The 24801-nt window shown below is 35.6% G+C and overlaps 1 protein-coding gene across 5 annotated transcripts in view; it reads right to left on the bottom strand.

Moving 5' to 3' along the window:
* Positions 1-24801, bottom strand: part of Ica1l (islet cell autoantigen 1,69kDa-like) — a 102670-nt gene that overhangs the window by 52756 nt on the left and 25113 nt on the right. For 4 of the 5 annotated variants that reach the window (XM_005397051.2, XM_005397054.2, XM_005397050.2 and 1 more), the window contains exons 3-9: positions 23562-23634; positions 10585-10708; positions 9082-9280; positions 6922-7047; positions 5353-5451; positions 3055-3137; positions 437-480 (exon numbers count right to left, since the gene is read on the bottom strand). In XM_005397051.2, coding sequence (XP_005397108.1) covers positions 437-480; positions 3055-3137; positions 5353-5451; positions 6922-7047; positions 9082-9280; positions 10585-10708; positions 23562-23634 — 748 coding nt within the window. The remainder of the gene's footprint in view (positions 1-436; positions 481-3054; positions 3138-5352; positions 5452-6921; positions 7048-9081; positions 9281-10584; positions 10709-23561; positions 23635-24801) is intronic. The other variant, XM_005397053.2, reaches the window with a different exon arrangement.

Raw genomic sequence — 24801 nt, 5'->3', positions numbered from 1 at the left:
ACAACTGATACAGGTATAAATGATTTGTTTTAAAAAGCAAGGATTCAAATTCAGGCTTTTCTGGCCCCAAAATCTGTACAATTTTTATTAACATTATTCGAAGAATGTTCAATGAATATATAAAGTGTATTTATTTTAAAAATAAGCACACAAATTTAAGTATGAGGAAAATGTGGAACTTAATCACACACCCCCTATAAGATGGATTTCTGCATTTAAAAGCACCCACCTTTGAGATGGCCAGACTCCCTAAAGAAGACCAATAAAACTACTAGACTCTAATTGGGAGCACTTTGGAAGATTAATCACTATACAAAACAAGCTTATAAAGCGACTTAATTTTTTGAAAAATTGAATGGATATTAACACAGGCTCTGATAAATGGTTCTGACATTTAAAACATGACCATTTCAAGCCAACGTATCTACCATCTTACCTGGTTCACCTTTGAAGTTCAGCTCCTCCTCTGACAAAACTACCCTAGAGTAAAAATCAGAAAATGTAGACTTTGGTAATAATTTGGGGTTCATATTCACTGTACAATTTTATATCATTTTTAAATTCAGAATATATATAAAGTACTCTTCTGATTTCCCAAAATCTATGTCTGAGAGCATTTCCTACCTCTACAGATTTACGCTGAATGAAAACATTTTACTCTCATTCTTTCAATAAACATTTACTAAACATCTACATCATGGCATCACAACTGGAGGTACTGTATTAAATACAAGTTTTGCATCTCTAATTTGAAAAACCTGAAATCCAAAATCTAAAACTTTTTGACCATCAACATGGCACAAGTGGAAAAAATTTTATACCATGAAACTTCGTTTCAAGCACAAAATTAAAAATAGTTTATAAAATTACCTTGGGTTAATGATATATATGAAAAATAAATGAATTTCATGTTTACTAGGGTCCTATCCCCAAGATTATCTTTCTATCTATACATCTATCTGCAAATATTCTAAAATCCCTAAAACTTTGAAATAGTTCCAGTAAAAGTGTTTTGTATAAGTGATATTCAACTTGTATTACATCTTAGAGAATCTCTGTCACCAAAGCCATAGAGTAAGAAGCCTCATTCATTGATGGGTTTTGTTTAAAAAACACTTAGGAACTAAACAAGCATGAAGACTATCTTTCAAAAAACAGGGTTTCCATTTTGGTGAATAAAGCAATTTTTATTTAAAAAAAAAAAAAAGACAGCCTAAAACATCCTTAAGCCAGGCATGGTGGCGCATGCCTGAAATTCCAGCACTCAGGAGGCTGAGGCAGGAGGATCGCTGTGAGTTCGAGGCCAGCCTGGGCTACAAAGTGAGCTCAAGGCCAGTCTGAACTGCAGAGAGAGACCCTGTCACAAAAAGACAAAAAAAAAAAAGAAAAGAAAAAAAAAATCCTTAATACTGATTTTGGATATGTATAGCATCCATCTAATAAACTAACTTAAAGCATTCATGTCATAATCAAAAGTGAGATCAAGAAACTGAACACAGATTTAGTGATTGTTCCTGGGGCATAACCTCAAAGTTGCTAGCACTGAAGGCTGTTTTTAATAAGCCTTTAAAGATACTTTCAAAGCAATACAGTATTTGTTAGCAAATACTACAGAATAAACCTGCACAGCTATACTTATGATTAGAATGAGATTTCCAGTGACAGTATTATGTGTATGGTTCTTTCTTTTTAGTATTTTTATTGCAGTACATAATGATTACATTTATTGTGGGGAGTTGGTACATACACATAATACAACTTTTCTGGGGGCGGTCCCCTACCTGTTCTATCTCCTCCCTGCTCCTTCCAACTCTTGGTCCCTTTTCCATTTGCAAAAGCACAATTTTCATCATTTTTCCCTTCAATTATTTTCTTTTCCATTCCTTTCCCTTCCCTCCATTTTTTGTTCTCCCATTCATTTGAAAAAGTTCTCCCTTCTTCCTATTTATCATCTATCTTCTATTTGCCCTATGTATGCATCTATCTACATATGTATCTATCCACTTTCCATCTATATTTGGATTTCTCATATAAGAGAAACCACCTGGTATTTAAGCTTGTGTGTCAGACTTATTCCACTTAATATTATGGTCTCAAGTAGTCCATTTACCTGTGAATGCTCAAGTTTATCTTTATGGCAGAGTAGTACTCCATTTAAACAACTTGGATGGAAGAGAAGGTAAAATGCTTAAGAATGTGTTAATTAACCCAAAATGTAGCTCTCATAATCCTTAAGATCATTTTGAATACAGCTTCCATGAAATGTGAGAATATAAAAAAATTACTAATACATTTAACACATGATTTTAAGTGTCAATATATAATGAAGATAAATTAATTTATAACTAGGCATTTGATAAATATTGATCCTAAAACATTTATATATTCAAGTTAGCCAAAAATTTGTTTGGATTTCCCATAGAAAAAAATGGGAAAATGCTTTATAATTAAGATGACCTTCAACACAACAATCATTTTTTTGTGTTTTTTTACTGCTTGGGTTTCATTTCTGAGTTTGCTGTTACATTGAGTCAATCTGGTTAAAATTAAGGCACAGCTCTGAGGAACATAAAGGGAAGATATAATAAAATGAAAACAGGCAACGTGGAGGACATGGCAAAGCCTGTGTTTAACCAATCTGAGTCCCACCTGTGTTATCTGGAGATGGACTTTTGGGCATACCTCTCCCATGCCGATCCTCATCCCTTGCCTTTTTCTGCTGCCCTTCTGAATGGCACTAGAGGCACTTGTGGCTCTTACTACAAGGTTCAGTGTCCCAGATGAAGAATCTGAAGTACCCATCCCAGCTTATTTGTTACCTTGTCATCTCCTTTTCCTGTCACTTAAAAACGGGAATACATACGGTATATATGTGGAACAGAAAAGAACTGAAGGGAAAAGGATGTGGAGTTATCACCTCAAGCAAGTGTTTAGTGTTGTTTGGGAAAAATAACAGAGATTCAGTGAATTAGAGAAGAAACAGTTATTTGCACATATATCACAGGGTGGTATCCAGGTCTTCCACAACATAGTAGGTAGTGTTTGCCTGCTTACTTATTGAGATTCTCAGTAATAAAAGTGCCTTCTAGTTGTTCTTTGATGTCTTCAGTAAGCTTGCTTGGAGTGTCTTGTAGTCGCTAAGGATAAGAAATTCAGTGTTAAATAGAGAGAAAGAATTCATTCTCTCTCTCTCCAAACAAAATGAGAGTAAGAATTCTGAAGAACCATATAAAATGGGAATAGTTCTGAACTTGAGAGTGATAGATGTGGGGAATGTGTGCTAATGTAGTCTGAACTGAGCCCCATGTCATACTTGTTTATCATGGTTGCCTGTGGAACTGGACAAACTGTGATGTGTACTATAGACAGGTTGGTTTAACAACTTCGTGATAAGCATAAAGATTTAACTATGTTGCTAACCTATATTACAATGCTATAAACATATCTAAAGACTTTTTAAACCAGGCATGGTGGCTCATGCCTGTAATCCCAGCACTTGGGAGGCTGAGGCAGGAGGATGTTCAAGACCAGCCCGGGCTACAAAGTGAGCTCAAAGCTGGCCTGAACTGGAGAGTGAGACCTTGTCTCAAAAAGATTTAAAAAAAAAAAAAAAAAAGACTTTTTGGCTTCAAATCTGAGCAGAAATATAAAATTTACCTAAATACAGAAATTCAGTAAAGCATTTATAATAGAAAAAGTAAAACAAATAAAATACCAGATTCAAAGGCATCTTTTGGACTGGAAGATGCCATGTCAGAATATAAACTTAGAAATTTATCCCAAAGCCCAGTAATATATGGTCGCAAGACATGAGTTCATTATAGATCCCACATCTAGCTTTGGGGATCTCACCAGCAATATTTTCAAGTTCTGCTGATAGTAAGAAGGAATAAATAAATTAAAAGATACTGAAATTGAGTTTATAAGAATTGAAGAAAGGACTATCACAGTATGACCCTGCTGGACATAACATACGTAAAGAAGGTGACTGCAAGATACACCAATGTCAAAAGCAGTGTAATCACAGCCAAAGAACAACTATCACATTAACTGCTATAGGAAGTGTTGATCTAACATGTTAACTTCTTTAGCTGTAATCACACATTTAGTGAACAAGATAGGATCAAAACCTATGGTGAATGTTTAAATTATAAAAGAAAATTACATTAAAAGACATAATGCCATTAATCCCCATCAAAATTCCTTTTTTTTTCTTTAACTTTTTGAGACTGGTTCTCACTGTGTAGCCCAGGCTGGGTTCAAAATCATGGTAATCCTTCTGCCTCAGCCTCCCAAGCACTAGGATTACAAACATGCACCACCATGTTCTGCTGCCCCTCGCTTTGAACACACTTGGGCCATCATTCTTGCCACTTTCTGAAGAAGTTCTACTATGAATGTTAGATATTAAAATTAAGGCTGCCTTGGTGTCCTGAATCACGGTCATTTTGATCATGACTTTCAGAAGAGCCAGAAGTTGCACAGTGCCAGACCTGGTGAATAAGGCTAGGGACACACCGTAATGTTTTTATAAGCCTGCCTTTTCATTGGATGGCACTCAGCAGCAGCACTCACCCTATTTTTATCAAAACTTGTAAAGACACTCATGAAAAGAGACTTCCAAAACTGCTTGAAAAATGGGAATAGAATATGTGTTTAAAGAAAGGGAATATTTTGGGGCTGGGGATTTAGCTCAGCAGCACAGCACCTGCCTGGCAAGCTCAAGGTTGTGAATTTGATTCCTGGTACCGGAAAAAAAACAAAAACAAAACAAAACAAAGAAAGGGAATATTTTGAGGAGGATTAATGGCAATGTGTATTACACTGTAATAAAACTGTTATATAAAATACATTGTATATTTTGACCATATCTCATATAATGACCATAACTGATGTAATTTGGTTATCATTAATCACATCTATAACATCAATGTAAAAGTAAAACAAGGAAATTTGTTTTTAACTTCTGAAATTGTAAGGTAAGTAATGTGGCCATTTTTGAGAATATACAACCATTTTCCATCACTTGCTCTTCTTAAATTTCTCCTTTCTAAAGCCTTTTCTTATGTCATTTACATTTTAATTTTGTTCTCATGGTCTCCAACCCTCTTTACCATATCCTACTAATATTTTGAGCCTGCCAGCAGCATTACCCTGGATTTCAGTGTTACTGGTAGTGTTTAGAATCAGGCAAGGGCTGATCCTTGGCTGAAGGAGTACAAAAAAATGCTTCCCAATGTTTTAGAAAATAACCTTTAAAAAAATAGTTTCAATGCTATATTTCAATGTTCAAAAGATAGTTTCAAATGAAGTATAATATAGCTATGTAAGAAGACATGGGGAAAAGTATACCTTGAGAGCTACAAAATCATATGGATGAAAGCCAGTACAGGCCTCATGGATTTGGGACATCATTCGAGCTGTTTTCTCCCAGAATCCAAGCAATGTTCTCTGCAGAAAAAGAAAAGGTGATACTACAGTTCTGCTTCACCTCCATGATTTCTTCACTACTTTATTTCCTCTGTAGTGTAGACAAATAATGGCTGAGAAAGAAGCAGCAGGAACTAAATTCAACTGTCCAAGTTTGGGAACAAGAATTAAACATAAGTCATAGTTCTGTATAAAAATGAGCACTCTGTCTGCATATATGTGTGCCTACCTATTTATGGCACTGGAATATGTACACTGGGGCCACCTACAAGTGACTACAGCAAAGAGAAAAAACCCATGGATCAGAATACTGGAGAATCCAAAACAGATATATTAAAAGCATGGAAATAACAACCTCTAGAGAAGGAGTAATGTATGTATAATCTTTATGTTGGTAAGCATACACCATCATTTTTTTATTGGAGAAAATATTTATCACTAAATTTGGCCTTTCTTGGAGGGTTCAAAACGGATTTGCCCACAGAATGTGTTCTCCAGCTAACTCAAGTAATTGGAAATTTTCCTGTTCAAAGTGAAAGTGATGAGTGGAGAAAATAAAGGACAATTAACTAATAGCTATTGTGCTTTAGACATTACGCTGCACAAATGGTCATACACTTTTTATTTTCAGTGCATCCTTTTCTGACTCCTGAATTCACTGCACTGAACTGAATTAGGAAGACTACCAAAAGCAGCAAGTAGCCATTTCCTTTAACATTCTTTTTCTAAATATAAGTATAGGTTATTATCTTTTGCTATTTATAAATATATGTTAAAGTAACTGCCACTTTTTAATATCTAACATTCATTGTATATTATCTATGTATGACTTAGGATACTATAAATATAATTGAGGCTTCTAAATTAGTGTATAAAATGGCAACTTGTTAGAGTGAAAAGAACATATGACCTAAAATTAGAAAAAAAGGTTTTTTAAACTCAACCCTGCCATTTAATTTTTTTACATTTCACTTTTCTCATCTATAAAATGATAGAAAAACTTTCAAACTCCTTGAGCCACAGTATCTTTGCTTCAAATGAAATTGCATAGAGAAGTTCAAAACCAGAAGTTGAGCAGCGCTGGGTGAACTGAGGCTAATGGGCCTTGAATTTAGCCTCCTCAACATTGCCATTTTAATTTGAGATGTTTCAAAGTCTGTCCCTAGAGGGCACCAGGGAAGGTAACATGAGTTACTGGTGTAGACATTTTTTTTTTTTTTTTTTTTGGTACCGAGAATTGAACTCTGGACCTTGCACTTGCCAGGCAAGCGCTTGTGCCACTGAACTATATCCCCAGCCCCCTGGAGTAGACAATTTTTAAGGTCTTTCTTAGTTTAGAACTTTATTATTCTCTATTATAACCTTAGTAAGTCAATTATGGTAGAGTCAAAGAAACCAGATCAGTTATATAATTTTTTACATGCTTTAGCCAACTGTAAACAGAAATATCACCACTCCTCTTTACTACGTGCTAACCATGGAGGTGGGTACCTGGTAGATAGCAAGTGAGTGAGATAGCATATTGCATCGACTAGCTCCAAGCAAATCCACTTTCTGACAAACATCCTTCTTTAACTTGTCAAAAGAACCTTTACTATTTCTCACTTGGATCTGTACCTGCAATCATAAGAATGTTAATTATTACTGCCAGGAATACAGATACTACACAAGTTCATAACAAATATTTTCAGATACATGGAATTCTAATAAATAATACCAATTTCCTTTCCCTGTATCACTAATAGTCCATGATTAATGATGAAGTTTTTGGTTACTTTTAGCAACTATAGGAAATTCTTTCCAGTAGGCATTTTTAATATGAATGACAGACAGAAATTATATAGCTCATAAGAAAAAATATTCCAAATAAAAAGAAGCATTTAAGATGTTTAAGATTGTGGATAGTATTTATCTAAGAACAGAAGAATAAATGGAAAGGGGCTTAATTAAAATGGTGAGTAGCATTATATTTCTGAATCATATAGATATTTATAATATTTCTTAGATCTAAAGTGAGTCAGATATCATCAGGTAGTATAAATGCTCACCTTCTAAATGTATTCAGTCAACAAATATTTACAAGATGTCTATTTTGCACAAACCACTGCTCTAGGCACTGGAATACTGTGGTGAATAAAACAATGTTTTTCCCCACTATCCTTGGGTAGGGAGGCATGAGAAAAAAGAAATATATAAATATATAAAATAATCTCAGCTCACAAAGACAGTGAATAAGTGAACAGAAATGGGTGACTACTTTTACTAAAATGACCAAGGAAGGCCTTATGCTTAGTAAGGCATGAACAGGAAAAGAAGATGAAGAGGAGGCCATGCTGACTATGGAGGGAGTATTTCAGGACCAGCACACATCAAGGACAAATGTCCTGAGAAAGGGTAAAGAGCTTATTATGTGCATAGAAGAGGAAGGAACAGGGCAGAGCATATCCTTCCCGGGGCACAGAAAGCAAGAACAAGACGAGGCTGGCTTAAGGACCAGATTCAGATCATGCAGAGTTTTTTGGGTCCAGATGGGAATTCGGATTGTATTCACGGTTTTTTTTTCTTAATTAAGGTAAAATTCACAAAACATAGTTAACTATTTTACAGTGTAAAATTCAATGGCATTTACAATGTTGCTTAACCACTACCTTGAACTCAATTCTGTCAAGGATTGTGAAAGGGATAGTGTAAGAGGTGGTTGTGGTTGATCTGTTGTGAATAATCAGTGAGACAAACCACTTACAACAGCTGGCACAAGGTGTATTACAATTTATGACAACTTTCTTAAATATTTATTAATCTGAAATTAATGTCAATACCATATATGGTAAATCTAAGGGATACAATTTATCATGAGTTTATTTAGCAAAAACCTATGTCCATATATAGATAGTTACTTAGAAGGTTTGGAGTCAAATTTTATATTGTGACAGAATGAAAAAAATTGGTAAAATAAAATACTTGATTAATTCAAATTTTATTTCATAAATGAAAAATGTGATAACTTTTACTTTTCCTTAGCATTAATAATCATTTTACATAAAATTTTACTTAAATTATATATTTTCCTTTGGCAGTAACTATTTTATCCCTGTAATTTTTGAAAGTTCAGGTAAGCAATATGTTAAGTGTAAATAAAATTGGACACAGTGGTGTACACCTATAATCCCAGCTACTCAAGAGGAACACAAGAAACAGGAGGAACACAAGCTCCACGTCAGCCTGGGAAATTCAGTGAGATCCTGTCACAAGATGAAAAATATGAAGGGTTGGAGGTAGAGCTTAATGGTAGAGTACCTCGGATTTCAATCCCCAATACCACTAAAAAAGAAAAAAGTGTACTTAGAGCTATTGTGAGGTGAATAAAAAAATTAATACACAAGTGCCTGCCTGGCAAGCATATGGTCCTGAGTTTGATTCCTGGTACCAAAAAAAAAAAAAAAAAAATTAATAATAAAGGTTAATGGGGAAATGCCACTCACAGAGTTAAAATATAACAACCTTTCCTATTTCAACCAAAATCTTCAAGCAACCAAGAATTTAAAATAAAACAGATTTTTCAAAAATAGTCATATTATAGTCATCATTAAATTATTCCATATCAGCTCTCTATTTTATGTATCAAGGAAAGGAAAGGATATAATTTTATACTTTTCTGAACTTTTCCATTTGCTTTAAAGTATCTGGGTCCAGTTCTTGAGATACATCTTTCATCCACAGCAGAGCTCCTCTGTATTCTGTGCGTGCCTGCTCCATCCGCTTAACTGTCATCAAGGTATCAGACACAGCTCTTTGACTGAATGTTGCTACTTCTTGCTTAAGACGAGACAGAGGAGTACACAAAGCCAATCTAGTAGCAGAGAGGCAAAAATTAGAGAGGTATACATCCCATCAGCAAAACAAAATAAGAGTTTAAATCAATCATACAGCATATTTCCTATAAACATGAGTCTACAAATAGGAAATTAGTAAGATGGCTAAAGAGATTTAGAAAGCAAATAAAGACTATATTACCAACTTTTAATTATTAAAGATATTTCTATACTCTCTTTTTTACTTTAAGAAATACATAATTTTTACATTAGGAATATCAATCCTTGTATGATCTGCCAAGTTAACCTTCCATTTAGAAGAGTTCTGAGGATAACAGAGAACTTGCATTCATAAAGTATCCAATTCAAACAGTAGAAAACCTTTCATTTGACAAATATAGGAAAATCTTTAGAAGAGCAGATAAAATACTAGGACTAATGAATCTGGAGTTTTTAGCAGATAAGGATGAGGACAACAAAGCAAGTATTTAAGAAACATAAATCAACTCCAGTTCCTCTACTTTTGATTTAGTAGCCCTGTAAGGCCCTATTCTGAGTGTCTCTTTCTCACCTCCTTCAAGATGGACTTCTACACTGATGTGCAATTTTAGAACAAAGCTATAACAGTTGGAGCATCATCATTACAGGCCCGAGAAGGTTTATTTTCATTCTTTTTTTTTTTTTTTTTTTGGAGGGGGAGGTGGGGAAGGAAAGTTATAGTTCAGGCTGGACTTTAATTCATTTTGTAGCCCAGGCTGGCCTTCAACTGGTGGAGATTCTCCTGCCTCACACTCCTGAATGCTAGTACTATAGGTGCATATCACCATGCCCAGCTTGTTTTCTTTTTTTTTTTTTTTCTTTTTCAGCTTGTTTTCATTCTTCTTCTGAAATATAAAGATTTTGGCTATATTTAATAATTACAGGAGATTTTGTGTAGTAGATATATTTCTGCATTTATATAGTTCAGTGGTAGAGCATGTGGCCAGTATGTGCAAGGGCCCTGGATTTGTTCCCCAGCACTGCCAAAAAAATAATGAAAGAAAAAGTCTTAAAATTAGCCATCTTGTGACTCGGCTACATTAAAACACTTAAGAAATAGAAATGCAGCCATAAAGCTATTTCTAGGAATTAGGCAACCAAGAACAAAATTTTTAAAAAATTCTTTTGAATATAAAATTAATTAAAAGCTAGGCATCAAAAACAGTTATATACTTCAGTTATATACTGTAATAACATTTTATTGGGGTGATCAATTACCTTCCCTCTCCAAATACACACAAATACATATGTCAAAATTGTCATATTGACTACAGATTTAAAGATGATGAAAGCCATGGTAAACCTTTGCTTGGCTGAGGAACAGAGTGCCTTGCCAGTGGCATCCATCATTTTGCCGGCTTGCGTTGCATCCCGTTCTGCTTGAAACTTTAAAAAGAGCCCTAGCTCATTTTCCTCCTCTGATATAACTACGAAAAAAATTACAGTATTAATTGTTCCATTTCTTCATTTGTTTAACATGCACATATACAACAAATGATCACAGCAATAATACTTTACAATAAGAATTACCTGGGGGAGGAAGAACAGAGATTTACCTTAAAACTATACATTCCTAGGCTCCACTTATAGAGATTGTGATTTTATAGGCCTGGGGATGTGTTTTTTTTTTGTTTTTTTTTTTTGAGACAGGGTCTCACTATGTACTTCAGGCTGGCCTTGAACTCACTATGTAGCCCTGGCTGGCCTTGACCCCACTGCAATTCCTCTGCCTCAGCCTCTCAAGTGCTGGGATTACAGGTATGTGCCACCACACCCAAATGGGATATTTTTTTTTTTAACAAGAACTTCTCAGTTGGGTTTTATGCAGGGAATCAATAAACCCTGCTTTGGGAAAACATCTTCAGCAATAAAAATTAATTTAAAAAGAAAAACAAGGCTGGGCATGGTGCACACGCCTATAATCCCAGCACTCAAGAGGCTGAAGGCAGGAGGACCGATGCGAGTTCGAGACCAGCCTGGGCTACAAAGTGAACTCAAGGCCAGTCTGAACTTCATAGTAAGACCCTGTCTCAAAAAAAAAAAACCTAAATAAATAAAAATTAAAAAAAAATAAAACAAAGCCACAAATGATGCATTGAAAATGTACAGAGATGTACTTTAGGATCAGTGCCTTTTACAAAATATTTGTTTTTTACTTATACTTGTTAATTTATTCATGATTCATCCTGGCTTGGGTTTTCCATGCTTTGTATTCTACTCATGGAGGCCCACAATTCTGTTGCAGAAACTCTAAAAATTATCATCTAGCACACTGCTATTCAGTGTGGGCCATGGACTAGCAGCCATCCGTAAGTCTATTATCTGCACTGTAAGAAGCAAAGTAATTGAGAATAACTATACAGACTTTTATTAATTTGACTGAGTACACTATCAATTCTAATAATAAAAATGTGAAAGGTTGGGTGTGTAGCTCAATAGTTAAACACATGCTCATCATGTGCGAGTTCAATGTCCAGCTGAGTTCAATATCCAGCATCCCCCCAAAAAAGAAAAGGAAAAAGTAAACTTCTCCTTTTCACGTCTTTTTAAAATTTTAATTTTCTAGTGCCAGGCATGGTGATGCATACCTGTAATCCCAGCCTAGCACTCGGGAGGCTGAGACAGGAGGATCATTGCAGGTTTAAGACCAGCCTGGGCTATGAAGTGAGCTTAAGGCCAGCCTGAACTGCATAGCGAGACCCTGTCTCAAAAAAGACAAAGAAAAAAATTTTTTTTCTGAAAGTTCAGTTTTTGACCTTCTTCCTACTTTCTATTTATCTATATATAAAGTTTTTCATATGAGAGAAACCATGTGATATTTAAGCTTGTATATCTGACATTATGTTTTCAAGTTGCATCCATTTGCCTACAAATGCCTCCAGTTTTTCTTTTTGTATGGTATAGTAGTCCTCTGTTGAGTATACTGCATTTTCTTTATCTATTCATCTGTTAATGGACATATACATTGTATATGACAGTAGACATGTACATTTAGTTATAATAAATTCTGCTGTTATAAAAATGGGTACAACTCCCCAAATTATCTATTTTATTCTTTCAAAAATATTTTAAGATAAATGCTAATTTTTTTTTCCCCCCTCCGGTACCGGGAACCGAACTCACGACCTTGCGCTTGCCAGGCAGGCGCTTTTGCCGCTGAGCTAAATCCCCAGCCTGATAAATGCTAATTTGTTTCATTTCTACTAGTATCTTTTGTTCATTGAGAAGGAAGTTTTGTCCTTTTAGTTGTTTCTTCTTCATAAGAAAGAATTAATGTTTGTCTACAACTTGTACTCTGAGTAATATTTTGGTCATTCTTATAAGATCATGATACACAGTATACTAAGCACTGTTATTTTCTGATTGTTTTGTTATAAAATTTTGGGTTTTCTAATAGAAGAGTGCTTTATATTTTCTTTTAAAATATCTACTTGTATTACATTAAAATAAAAAATAAAAATTCAGTTTTATTGTATTTTATAAGCGTAAAATTAGAAGCCACACAAAAAAATTGATCCTTTCTTGCAGAGAATTTTAGAAACAGTGCTCTGTGTATGGTGACTGTCTAACCACAATAAAATGGATAACAGGGAAAAGCAATAAAATTTTCCAGTTGTACACTTACAGTGAACAAAAGAACAGATGTCATGCCCACTTTCACCTTAGTTCAATGAGAGAAAAACTAAAGTTAAAAATGGAAAGGGAAAGGCCTGTGTTCCTCTGAAGCAGCTGCAGAACCCAGCCTTTTCACTTGCTAACTCCCAACTCCTGCTCCTCCCTGACGGGACTGCAGTGACTCCAGAACCTGATGGTGTAATCAGGAAAGATGACTACACATCCTGTGGTACAGTTAATGAAATCATGTGCTACAGTATGAACAACTAACCTGATCCAAGGTACACAGGGTCTGGAGAATGATCACTTGAGAGCTGCATAGGGAAATATACCTCATAAAATATACTTGAATAAAAACTACTAGAAAAAATACTCATTTCTGTGATGCTTCATTAAGCTCTCTGAGAACCTGCAGTAAATGATTATCAAGTATCAAGTGAACATAAATCATCACTGAACCTTACCTTTATCAGTGCAGAAAGGCAGAAGATGAGACTAAATCTGGCTGTTGCTACAGGTACTCACCTGCCAACATCTACAGAGACCCCACCCTGAAGTATTCTTTCCCCACTCTGGTGATTCCCACAAAGATTTGGGAGGTTGGCAGTATAGTTCAGTAGTACAGCATGTGCTTGACATACATGATGCCCTAAATTCAATCCCCAGCACTCTACCCCTCAAAAAAATATCTATATGTACAGCATCATACTAATCTGCATTTGTTTGGTCTTATTCCCAACAGAAGTTGTATTAATAGAAGAGTCTTTAAGATGTCATATTTATATATAACCTCAAAGAGAAACTACACGGGTCAGGGACACAGCTCAATGGCACAGTGCCTGCTTGGCATGTGCAAGGTTCTGAGTTCAATTCTCAGTACCAAAAACAAAAGAGAGAGAGAGAGAGAACAACACATAATGAAGTCTATACATGTATAATCTCATTCTTATTCTAAAATGTTCCATTAGCTGCTAATAGATCCAGTGATTTTGGGGCTAAATTTAAGACCCACAAGCTTGACAGTATTTCTTCACAGTTCCATTTCTAGCACAGGGCACCCCTGCTCCAATGGCTGTGATGGCCTTTTACTGTTTCATACACTATTTATGACCCTTAGTAATCTGATCCCCAAATTTCTCCTTTATCCCCTTAATAATATCAGTTACAAAATCTTCTGCCCATGCAGACCTTTCTCATTCTTTAAACACATTCCCTGGACTCTAAATCTCTTCTTTTCTCCATAGATTCAATTTCTTTTCTTTTTGGTACCGGGAATCGAACTCAGGACTTCATGTTTGCCAGGCAAGTGTCATGCTGCTGAGCTAAACCCCTGGCCATCAATTTCTATAAACCTTCAAATTTTAACTCAGTTTCAATTTATGAAGTCACCTCTATGGATTACTCTATTCCATAGTTATTTCTCACTTGTAGGAATTGAGCATAATATTTACAACCCTATATTGGACTCCATTACATACTATATGTACTATCTCTAATTTTGTTTAAAAAATTATTTCTCCAATTATTTCTTTAGGAAAAACACATAGTCCTGCACAAGGCAAATACTCACAAAATACTTAAGTAATTATGTCATATTGGACTTCTTTCTTTAATGGAATCATACATGAGCTTTGATATAAAGTGGTAAAATTAACTTACACCACTTCACAAAAAAAAATCATTCATTCTTTGAGCAAATATTTATTGAATACTAACTACATGCCAGACATTGTTTCTAGGATTTGAGGATACAGCATGGAAAACAAGTGTCTAACCTGAAGGAGAGGTGTCTAGGGACAAGAAGGAAAACAATAGATAAAATATATAAATGTTGAATATTAAAGAAAATTGAGTGGACAGGGAGAATACTGAATTTCAGATATGGGGTTTAGGGAAGGCTTCATTAAAAAGATGACATTTGCTCAAATACCTAAGGGAAGTTAGAGAGCCCATTATGCAAAATAGGCTGCTGCAAAAGAGATTAATAAAGCTAAATAAGAAAGGATTTTAGGAGATGTGATCAGAGAAGTAACCAGCATCACATGGGTAGTGACATCCAGCAGAACACATCCAAAGACTGAGCTCCAAACTAAAGAAGTTAAAAAGAGAAGAATTAAGTAAGGTCAGGATACAGAGAAGGAATAAAATTTAAAAGTAAAACAAGAGAACTATGGTGCCTGAAAACAAAGAGAAGAAAATGTGTCAAGAAGGGAGAACAATCAACTATGTTGATAAATATGTGAGAATGTAAAGTGTGAGAAAAACAGTAAAATGTGAGAATTTGTCATTGGGATTTAGCTCTTCATGACCTTGACAAAAGAAATTTGGTAGAGTTGAAAACTAGACTATAGTGAGCCTAAGGTAAAGCAGAAGGAAATGAATGGAGGCTGTGCATACAATAGTTATGACAAATAAGAGGAACTGAGGAATAGGATATTAACAGTTAAAGTAAGGAAAGGGCAAGAAAAAAAACATTTTTAAGTGATAGAAGCAAATCCATTTAAGATTCCTGGAAAAGGAAGGGCCCCTACCATTGCTGCCACCACAATCCACATGAACTGAGAGAGAAGGCGCAAATACCGGCCCCTTGGCTTTCTGCTGTCACAACTGAGATGAACCCCACTGGAAAGCCAAGAGGTGGGAACACCAGCTACATAGTAGAGGCCCAATTAGGGCACACAGGATGGTCAGGCAGGACTAGCAGAATGGAAAAGTCCAAAACAAAAACAACAATATGAGCCAACAGATGGTAAATTAAGTGAACCAGCATTGTCCATGGGGACAAAGACACACAGAACAGAAGCAGGCAGATAGGGCTACCACTTTTCTTTTTTTTTTTTCTCTCTCTCTCTTTTTTCTTATCTTTTTTTCTCTTTTCTAAACACAGAAAACTAATCCCATCCCCCAAACTCAGAGACAAAGTTCAGATAATCCTTTGAATACTCCTTCATTCTTTCTCTTCTGCCCTCTTGTTTCCCAAAGCTTGTGAGATCATCTTTTGTCCTCCAGCCTTGCTTCTACTTTCTTTTCAGTTATCCTTGTTTTATCCACTATCTTTCTTAAATTTCCCCACCACAGGGTAAAACTCCTCTACCAAGGGAAAACATTTTGTATACCAGCTCCAAATCAGTTCTGTTTTATAATTGTAGATTTTTCTCCTATGGTTTAAAGTACGAAATTAATAATAACCACAGTTTGTCAGTTTCTAAACTGTGCTTGGTGCTACTGTTATTGATAATTATAGTACTTTAGCTAGGATGTCATATTGTTTGTAATCAGTTGTTCTCCCTTTTGTAACAATACTGGGAAGCTCTGGGGTAATAATCTCACCATAGCCCAGCACAGAAGAACTGGGGACAGAGCCAAACAGACAGCAACATCTCACTCTTAATTAACTGGGAAGGTAGGTGCTTGAGACAGACACAAACAAAGAACCTCCTACACACAGAAGATATTCCTGAAGAACAGACTTTTCCTAGAGAGGACTTGATACTAGGGATATAGCTATCTACTACAAAAACTTACAAGGATCAAAATAGAAAACAAAATAAAAGTTTTTGAAATAGAAAATGATGAGACACAGAAGCAAAATGCAATCTCAGACTTCCAGCCCACCCAGAACAAGTTCAGGAGACACCGAGACAGAGGAAAATAGAAGACAAACATCTGAAGTTTCTGAAATGATAACAACCAATGTAAAGAAACAAATCCATGAGATTAAAGAGGAAATCAGATCACAAATAATCTCTCAGGTAAAAAAAGAAATGACAATAAGCATAAAGTAAAATGCTTATCTAGAGTAGAGATAGCAAATCTAGAGTAGAGATAGATTAAAAATAGAGATAGCAAATCTAGAGTAGAGATAGATTAAAAATAGAGGACAGTAGGAAAATGAAGGAAACCATGAAAGATCAATGTAGGAAAGAAACAGAACGCATGAGACAGGTTCAAACAGACATCCAGGAAATTAAAAATTAAAAAAAATTAAAGATAGACTTTCAGACCTTCAAGACAGGATCACGACCACAACATAAAAAGAAAGACCTCTTAAAAATAATGAGGGACCAGGAAATAACAATTCAAAAGCTACAAGACAATGCAAAGAAAAACCACATAAGACTGATAGGTATCAATGAAAAAATAGGAGTTAAGAAAAATGACACAAAAAGACTATTTGCAAGCCAAGCGTGGTAGCACATGTCTGTAACCTCAGCACTCAGGAGGCTGAGGTAGGAGGATCACTGCGAGTTTGAGATAAGCCTGGGCTACAAAGTGAGCTCAAGGCCATCCTGAACTTCACACTGAGACCCTGTTTCAAAAAGACAAAAAAAGAAAAAAAAAAGAAAAAAGAAAAAGACTATTTGCAAAAGTAATACCAGAAAATTTTCCAAACATAGGAACAGAATCTGACATACAGTAAGTGAGGCATATAGAATTTGAATTAGCCATGGCCAAAATAAATCTACACTCAGACATATAATAATCAAGATCACAGAAATTCAGCACAAGAACGAACTATTAAAAGCTGTTAGAGAAAAGAAACATATCAACTATAAAGGAAAGCCCATCAGAATCACGGTTGACTTCTCAACACAAACCCTCAAGTGAAGAACAGCCTGGGGTGAAGTATTTCAAGTCCTGAAAGAAAACAACTTCCAACCCAGGTTGATGTACCCTGCAAAACTATCTTTCAAAATTAATGGAGAAATAAGATACTTACACGACAAAGACCAACTGAAGAAATTCATGATCACCAAACCAACCCTACAAACAGTATTAGAAGATATCCTAGACATAGATAAAAATGACCACAATTCCAAGAACAATAACAAAAAGGAATCACCAGGCAGGGCAAGCAATTAAACCAAGGGGAAAAGTAGGGAACCAACAGGAGGAACACATGACAAAGATAAGTCAACACATATCAGTTATAAACATTGCTGTAAATGACCTCAATTCACCAATCAAAAGAGACTGGCAGAATGTATCTAGAAACAAAATCCAACAATATGCTGTATACAAAAACCACATCTAACTCAAAAAGAAATTCATAGACTGAAAGTCAAAGGATGGAAAACAATATTTCATGCAACAGGAACCCATAAAAAAGCAGGGGTACCTATTCTGTTTGCAGACACCATGATCTTCAAACCAAGAATGATCAAAAGAGATAAAGAAGGTCACTACATACTCATTAGGGGAAAAATTCAAGAGGAAAATATAACAATCATAAATATATATGCACCAAATATAGGAGCACCGAACTATAAAAAACAAACACTAATAGACATGAAAAATCAAATAAAGAATAACACAATTGTAATGGGGGGCCTTAATACCCCTTATCACAAAGAGATAGATCAAGTAGACATAAAAATCAGCAAAGAAATATCAGAACTTAACCAAATCTGTGAAGAAATGGATGTAGTACATGTTTACAGAGTGTTCCACAAAACAACATCAGCTGCACATGGTACATTCTCTAAAATAGATCATAAAGTAGCTCAGACAGAGCATGCTTAAATTAATGCAATGGAATGGAAATTATCTCATGCATACTGACTACAGTGCAATGAAATTGGCAGTCAATGGCAAAAGAAACCACAAAAACTACATAAACACATAGAAATTAAGTAACATCCTCCTGAACAACCAATAGGTCACAGATGAAATTAATATCTATAATTAAATAAAAATGAAGATACAACATACAGGAACCTGTGGGATACAGTAAAGGCAGTCCAAAGAGGGAAATTTATAGGGTAAATTCTCACATCAGAAAACAAAATGAGCACAAATAACCTAACGTTGCACCTCAAGCTTCCAGAAAAAGAAAAGTCAGGCCCAAAGCCCATACAAGGCAAGACATAAAGATCTGAGCAGAAATTAACACAACTGAGACTAAGAAAATCATGCTAAGAATTAATGAATCAAAGAATTAGTTCTTTGGAAGAATAAATAAAACTGACAAACCCTTAGCCAACCTTATCAAAAAAAGGAAAGAAAAGACTCAAATTCATGCATTGAGGAATGAAAAGGGTGAAGTCATTATTACTCCTTGGAAAATTCAGAAGATCATCAATAACTACTTCAAAAATCTTTACTCTCAGGCTGAAAAACAGAGAAGAAATGAACATATTTCTAAAACACATATGAATTACCAAAGCTAAATCAAGAAGATATAAAAATTCTGGGGCCGGGGATGTAGCTCAGCAGCATAAGTGCCTGCCTGGCAAGGGCAAGGTCCTGAGTTTGATTCCTGGTACCAAAAAAAAGAAAAAAAATTCTGAATAACCTCATATCAGTTAATGAAATTGAAAATGTAATGAAAAACTTACCAACAAAGAAAAGCCCAGGTCCTGATGGATTCACTGCTGAACTCCACAAGAAATTTAGTGAAGACTTAATGCCAATACTTCTTAAACTCTTTAATGAAATTGAAAGAGAAGAAACACTCCCTAATGCATTCCTGGAGGCAAGTATTACCCTGATATTAAAACCAGAGAAACACCCATCTAAAATGAGGAACTACAGGCCAGTCTCCCTAATGAACATAGATGCAAAAATCCTCAATAAGATACTTGCAAACAGAATGCAGCAAATCATCAAGAAGACTACATATGATGACCAAGCAGGAGTCTTCTCAGGAATGCAGGGATGGTTCAACATAAGCAAATCAGTAAATGTAATATACCATGTCAACAGAACCAAGGATAAAAATCACATGGTCACTGGACATGGTGACACATGCCTGCAATCCCAGCACCTGGGAGGCTGAGGCAGGAGGATTGTTGCAAGTTTGAGGCCAACCTCAGCTACAAGGTGAGCTCAAGGCCAACCTGAACTGCATAGTGAGACCCTGTCTCAAAAAGAACAAAAAAAAATCACATGATCATCTCAATAGATGCAGAAAAAGCTTTTCATAGTGTCCAACACTCATTCATGATAAAAAAAAAAAAACCTATAGAAAATTGGAATAGATGGTCTTTATTTCAATCTGATAAAAGCCATCTATGACAAACCAACATCATAGCCAACATCATATTAAGTGGACAAGAACTGAAAGTTTTCTCTCTAAAATCAGGTACAAGACAAGGATGTCCACAATCACCACTCCTATTCAACATAGTTCTGGAAACATTAGCCACAGCAATTAGACAAGAGAGCGAAATAAAAGGAATAAGGACAGGAAAAGCAGACATTAAATTATTATTATTTGCAGATGACATGATACTCTACATAGAAGACCTCAGAAACTGCACTAAAAGACTCTTAAAATTAATAAGCAGCCAGGCGTGGTGGTGCACGCCTGTAATCCCAGTACTCGGGAGGCTGAGGCAGGAGGATCGTTGCGAGTTCAAGGCCAGCCTGGGCTACAAAGTGAGCTCAAGGTCAGCCTGATCTGCGTAGCGAGACCCTGTCTCAAAAAAAGACAAAAAAAAAATTAATAAGCAAATTCAGTAGCATAGCTGGATACAGTCAACATTCAAAAATCAATAGCAAAGCTGAGTGTGGTGGTACAGACCTGTAATTTCAGTACTCGGGAGGCTAAGGTAGGAGGATCACTGCTACTTCGAGACCAGTCTGGGCTACAAAGTGAGTTCAAGTCCAGCCTGAACTGCATAGCAAAACCCTCTCTCTCCCCCCCCCCAAAAAAAAAACAAAAAAAATTGAATTGTTGTACACAAACAACAAATTGAGAAGACAAACTGGGGAAATCATACCTTCTATAACATCATCCAAAAAAGTGAAACACTGAGGAATCAATCTAACAAAGGAAGTAAAAAATCTATACATTGAAAATTACAGTACTTGGAAAACAGAGATCAAAGAGGATATTAGAAAATGGAAAGATATCCCTTGCTCGTGGGTAGGAAGAACCAACACAGTGAAAATGGCCATACTCTCAAAATTATTATAGAGATTTAATGCAATCCCAATCAAAATACCATTAGCATACCTCACAAAACTAGAGAAAATGTTCCTCAAATTCGTCTGGAACCAGAAGAGTCCTAGAATAGCAAAAGTAATCCTGGGAAAAAAAGCATGGTAGGAGGCATCACAATCCCTGACTTGAAATTATACTACAAATAAAATCAGCATGATACTGTCAAAAAAATAAAAAACCCAGACCTGAGGACCAGTGGAACAGAAGAGAAGATGTAGACACAACTACAAACACACTCAGCCACCTTATCTTTGACAAAGGAGCCAAACATGTTCACTGGAAGATAACCTCTTTAATAAATGGTGCTGGAAAAATAGGCTTGCTACATGGTGAAGACTAAAACTAGACCCACATCTATCACCATGCACTAACCTAAAGTCAAAAAGGATCAAAGATCTATATATTAAAACAGAGACACTCAGTCTACTAGAAAAGAAAGGAGGTAGAAATGCTGAAGACATAGGTGAAGGCAGAGAGCTCATAAACAAAACCCAAACTTCATAGGAAAAGAATCAACAACTTGAATCTTGTCTTATTAAAAAGTTTTGCACAGCAAGAGAAGTCACTAACAGTGAAAACACAACCCACAGAGTGTGAAAAATTTTAGGCAATTGTCCCTCAAAGGAGTTCTACCTGGAACATATAAAGAATTTTAAAAAATCAGACCCTCCAAATTCAAAGACCCAATCAAAAATGAGCATCTGAAGTGAAAACATACTTCTCAGATGAAGAAATACAAATGGCCAGTAAATATATGAAAAAATGTTCAACATCATTGTGTAAGGGACAGTGAAGCTTAGCATATCATTTTAGATAAAACAGTTTTAGTGAAGGTCTAAAATATGTCCTGGGAAACTTCCTGGGGAAACTGTAAAAACTAACTCTGCAGTCAACTTTGCCCGGGAATGTCTCCCAGAGATAAGGAACACCCAGACTTAGATAACCATTTGTGACCCTGCCTGGGTTGTTTCATCCCTTCCCTGGCCCTAGTTAAACACTGTAACCCTAAAGGAATGTATAGGTTGTAAAAAGGGAAACAAACAGAACATAATGGGGGAAACATCTATCATGATTAGACATGTGACCAAGAAGTAACCCAGGGGTCCCATGGGATGAGAGGAAAACCATATGGCCAACAGAGTCAGCAAATGTAAAATCCCACTTTGTAACCATAGAAACCCAAAATATATTTAAGAACTGGACCAAGCCTAAGCTGCTGCCGATGCATCCTAACTTGTTAGTTGGGAGGCACACGGTGACCAGCTTCAAATTCAATAAACTCTGTTTGCCCTAAATAGAGTTCTTCGGTCTTCTGTGAAATTCAGCTTGTCTGCCATTACAACTGGTCATTTGAGAGATGTAAATTCAAACAACATTGACATTTCATGTCACACCAGAAGAAATGGCTATTATCAAGAAATCACCCAATAACAAATGCTGGCAAGGCTGTGGGGAAAAAGAAACCTTTTCCACTGTTGGTGGGAGTGCAGATTGGTGCAACCACTGTGGAAATTAGTATGAAAATTCCTCAGAAAACTAGGATTAGAGGTCCCATTTGACCGAGCTATTCCACTTCTGGGTAACTGCTGGGTATCTTCCCAGAAAAATTAAAAACATCATACCATAGCCAGGTGTGGTGCACAAGCCTGTAATTCCAGCACTTCAGAGGCTGAAGCAGGATTGTTGCAAGTTCAAGACCAGCCTGGGCTACAGAGTTTAAGGCCAGCCTGAACTGTATAGCCAGACCCTGTCTCAAAAAAAAAGGAAAAAAAATCATACCACACTGATACATGTGCACCCATGTTTATAGCAGCACAATTTGTAATCACTAAATCCTGGAAGCAACCCAAGTGCTCATCAACCAAGGAATGGATAAGAAGATGTGGTATATTTGTACAATGGAGTACTACTCAGCCATAAAGAAAGATAACCTTGAGACTTTCATAGGTAAATGGATGCAACTTGAGACCATACTCTTAAGTGAAATAAATTAGATTCTCATGTGTAAACATCATATTGTCTCCCTGGTAAGAGAAAGTGAAAGAGTAAATACAATATAAAATGTACAAGAGGGGATAGGGAATATAGCTCAGTGGCACAAGTGCCTGCCAGGCAAGCACAAGGTCCTGCGTTTGATTCCCAGTACCCAAAAAATAAATAAGTAAAATAAAATGTACAACAGATGTTGTGAAATGGAAAGAAATTATTTAAAAGGAAAAAGGAACTAGGATGGAGGAAAGGGGAAAGGAAGGAAGGGAAAAGGGAGAAAAAAATGCAATTTAGTTTACTATTAGTGTCTCTTAGTTCATAGAAAAGGTTTGTGCCAATATTGACTGGAGAATCTTTTATGCCCATATCTTGCACTCTGAGTAATTACTTTCAAGATAATAATATGCAATGTGTCAACTATTGTTATTCTCGTATCATCTTGTTCCGAAATTTTGTTTTATCTTTTTTCCATTAAAAAAAGACACCTGGCAAAAAAACTGAACATCAGCAAAATAAATCTATATCTACATAAGAATATTTGATGAGCCAAAGAAAGAAAAGATGGATACTCAAGACTCTGAGAACAAGTCATTATAAATATTTGTATTTTGCATTAAAACTTTTTAAAAAATAGTTAAACTACTATTTTTTCACTAAATGACTTATTTCCAAACATGCAAATTAGCATTTATTTTAATGGGAATTTGCAGATGTCCATGATGTCATACCATTGATTCTTAGCTGATATTTCTCGACTATCTTCAGAAGTTCAGTGCATGTCTCTTGAATGGCATGAAAAACCTTGAAATATAAATTTTATTAGGACAATTTAAGGAACCATAAATAAATGTAACATAAGCATTGTGAAAGCAGTACATTTTTTAAAATATATATTATGGCTTTGTCCTTGGCTGTGACATATGTCAGTTTTGGTTTTACTTATAATAATATACATGCTGCTGACGCGAGCACGGCTTTACTTATAATGAAAGCAGCACACTTAGATTTTCTCCGTGAGGGTTGGAGAAAATGGTTAAATATATGCAATATATAGAATTTGCCCTCCCCTCAGCTCTAATCTACCTAAATACTAACAGGGTATATCCAGTATAAATTGCACCAAATATTGCCAACCACAGATAAAGAGCGTAAATAACTAGAAAATGTCAACTCTGCCTCTGTCTTTATTCTAATATGATTTAAGCAATGTACTGTTCATATTAAAAAGCTAGAAGAAAGTAATTTCAAAGTTTTCACCATAAAGAAATGACAAATGTGGGCTGGGGATTTAGCTCGGCGGCACAGCGCCTGTCTGGCAAGCACAAGGTCATGAGTTCAGTTCCCAGTACTGGAAAAAAAAAAAAAAAAAAAGGAAAAAAGAAAGAAATCACAAATGAGCCAGGTGTGGTGGCACATGCCTGTAATCCCAGCCCTAGCGGGGCTGAGGCAGGACGACTGTTGCAAGTACAAAACCAGCCTGGGCTACAAAGTGAGCTCAAGGCCAGCCTGAACTGTATAGTGAGACCCTGTCTCAAAAAAGAAAAAAAAAAATGACAAATGTTTCAGGAGCCAGATATATTTAAGCTCATTTAAATACTATACAATGTATACATCCACAGAACATTACACAATGCCCCACTATATGTACAACTTTCATGTATCCATTAAGTTAAATTAACATTAAATAATTTAAAATAATCAACATTAAATATAAGTTGGTTTTGGATTATTTTTGTTTGGAATTTTTTATAGATAGTAGACCCTTCATTACTACTGTAGCTAACTGCTAACAGAAAAGAAAATGTCTAGTAGACTCATTTAATTTCATGAAAACCTGACATGAAGATACATTATACATGATATAACTCTTCATACATATCTATAACTTTAGGTTTCCCCAGATAAATAAGGCAACGTAGGTTTCAGAGTCCAGCCTCCTTCACACAAATTCTTTTTTTTTTTTTTTTT

Source organism: Chinchilla lanigera, unplaced genomic scaffold, assembly GCF_000276665.1.
Source record: "Chinchilla lanigera isolate Chin_1 unplaced genomic scaffold, ChiLan1.0 scaffold00056, whole genome shotgun sequence".
Lineage (NCBI taxonomy): Eukaryota > Metazoa > Chordata > Mammalia > Rodentia > Chinchillidae > Chinchilla > Chinchilla lanigera.
Note: the sequence above shows the minus strand (reverse complement) of the source record. Positions and strands in the feature narration are given on the sequence as shown.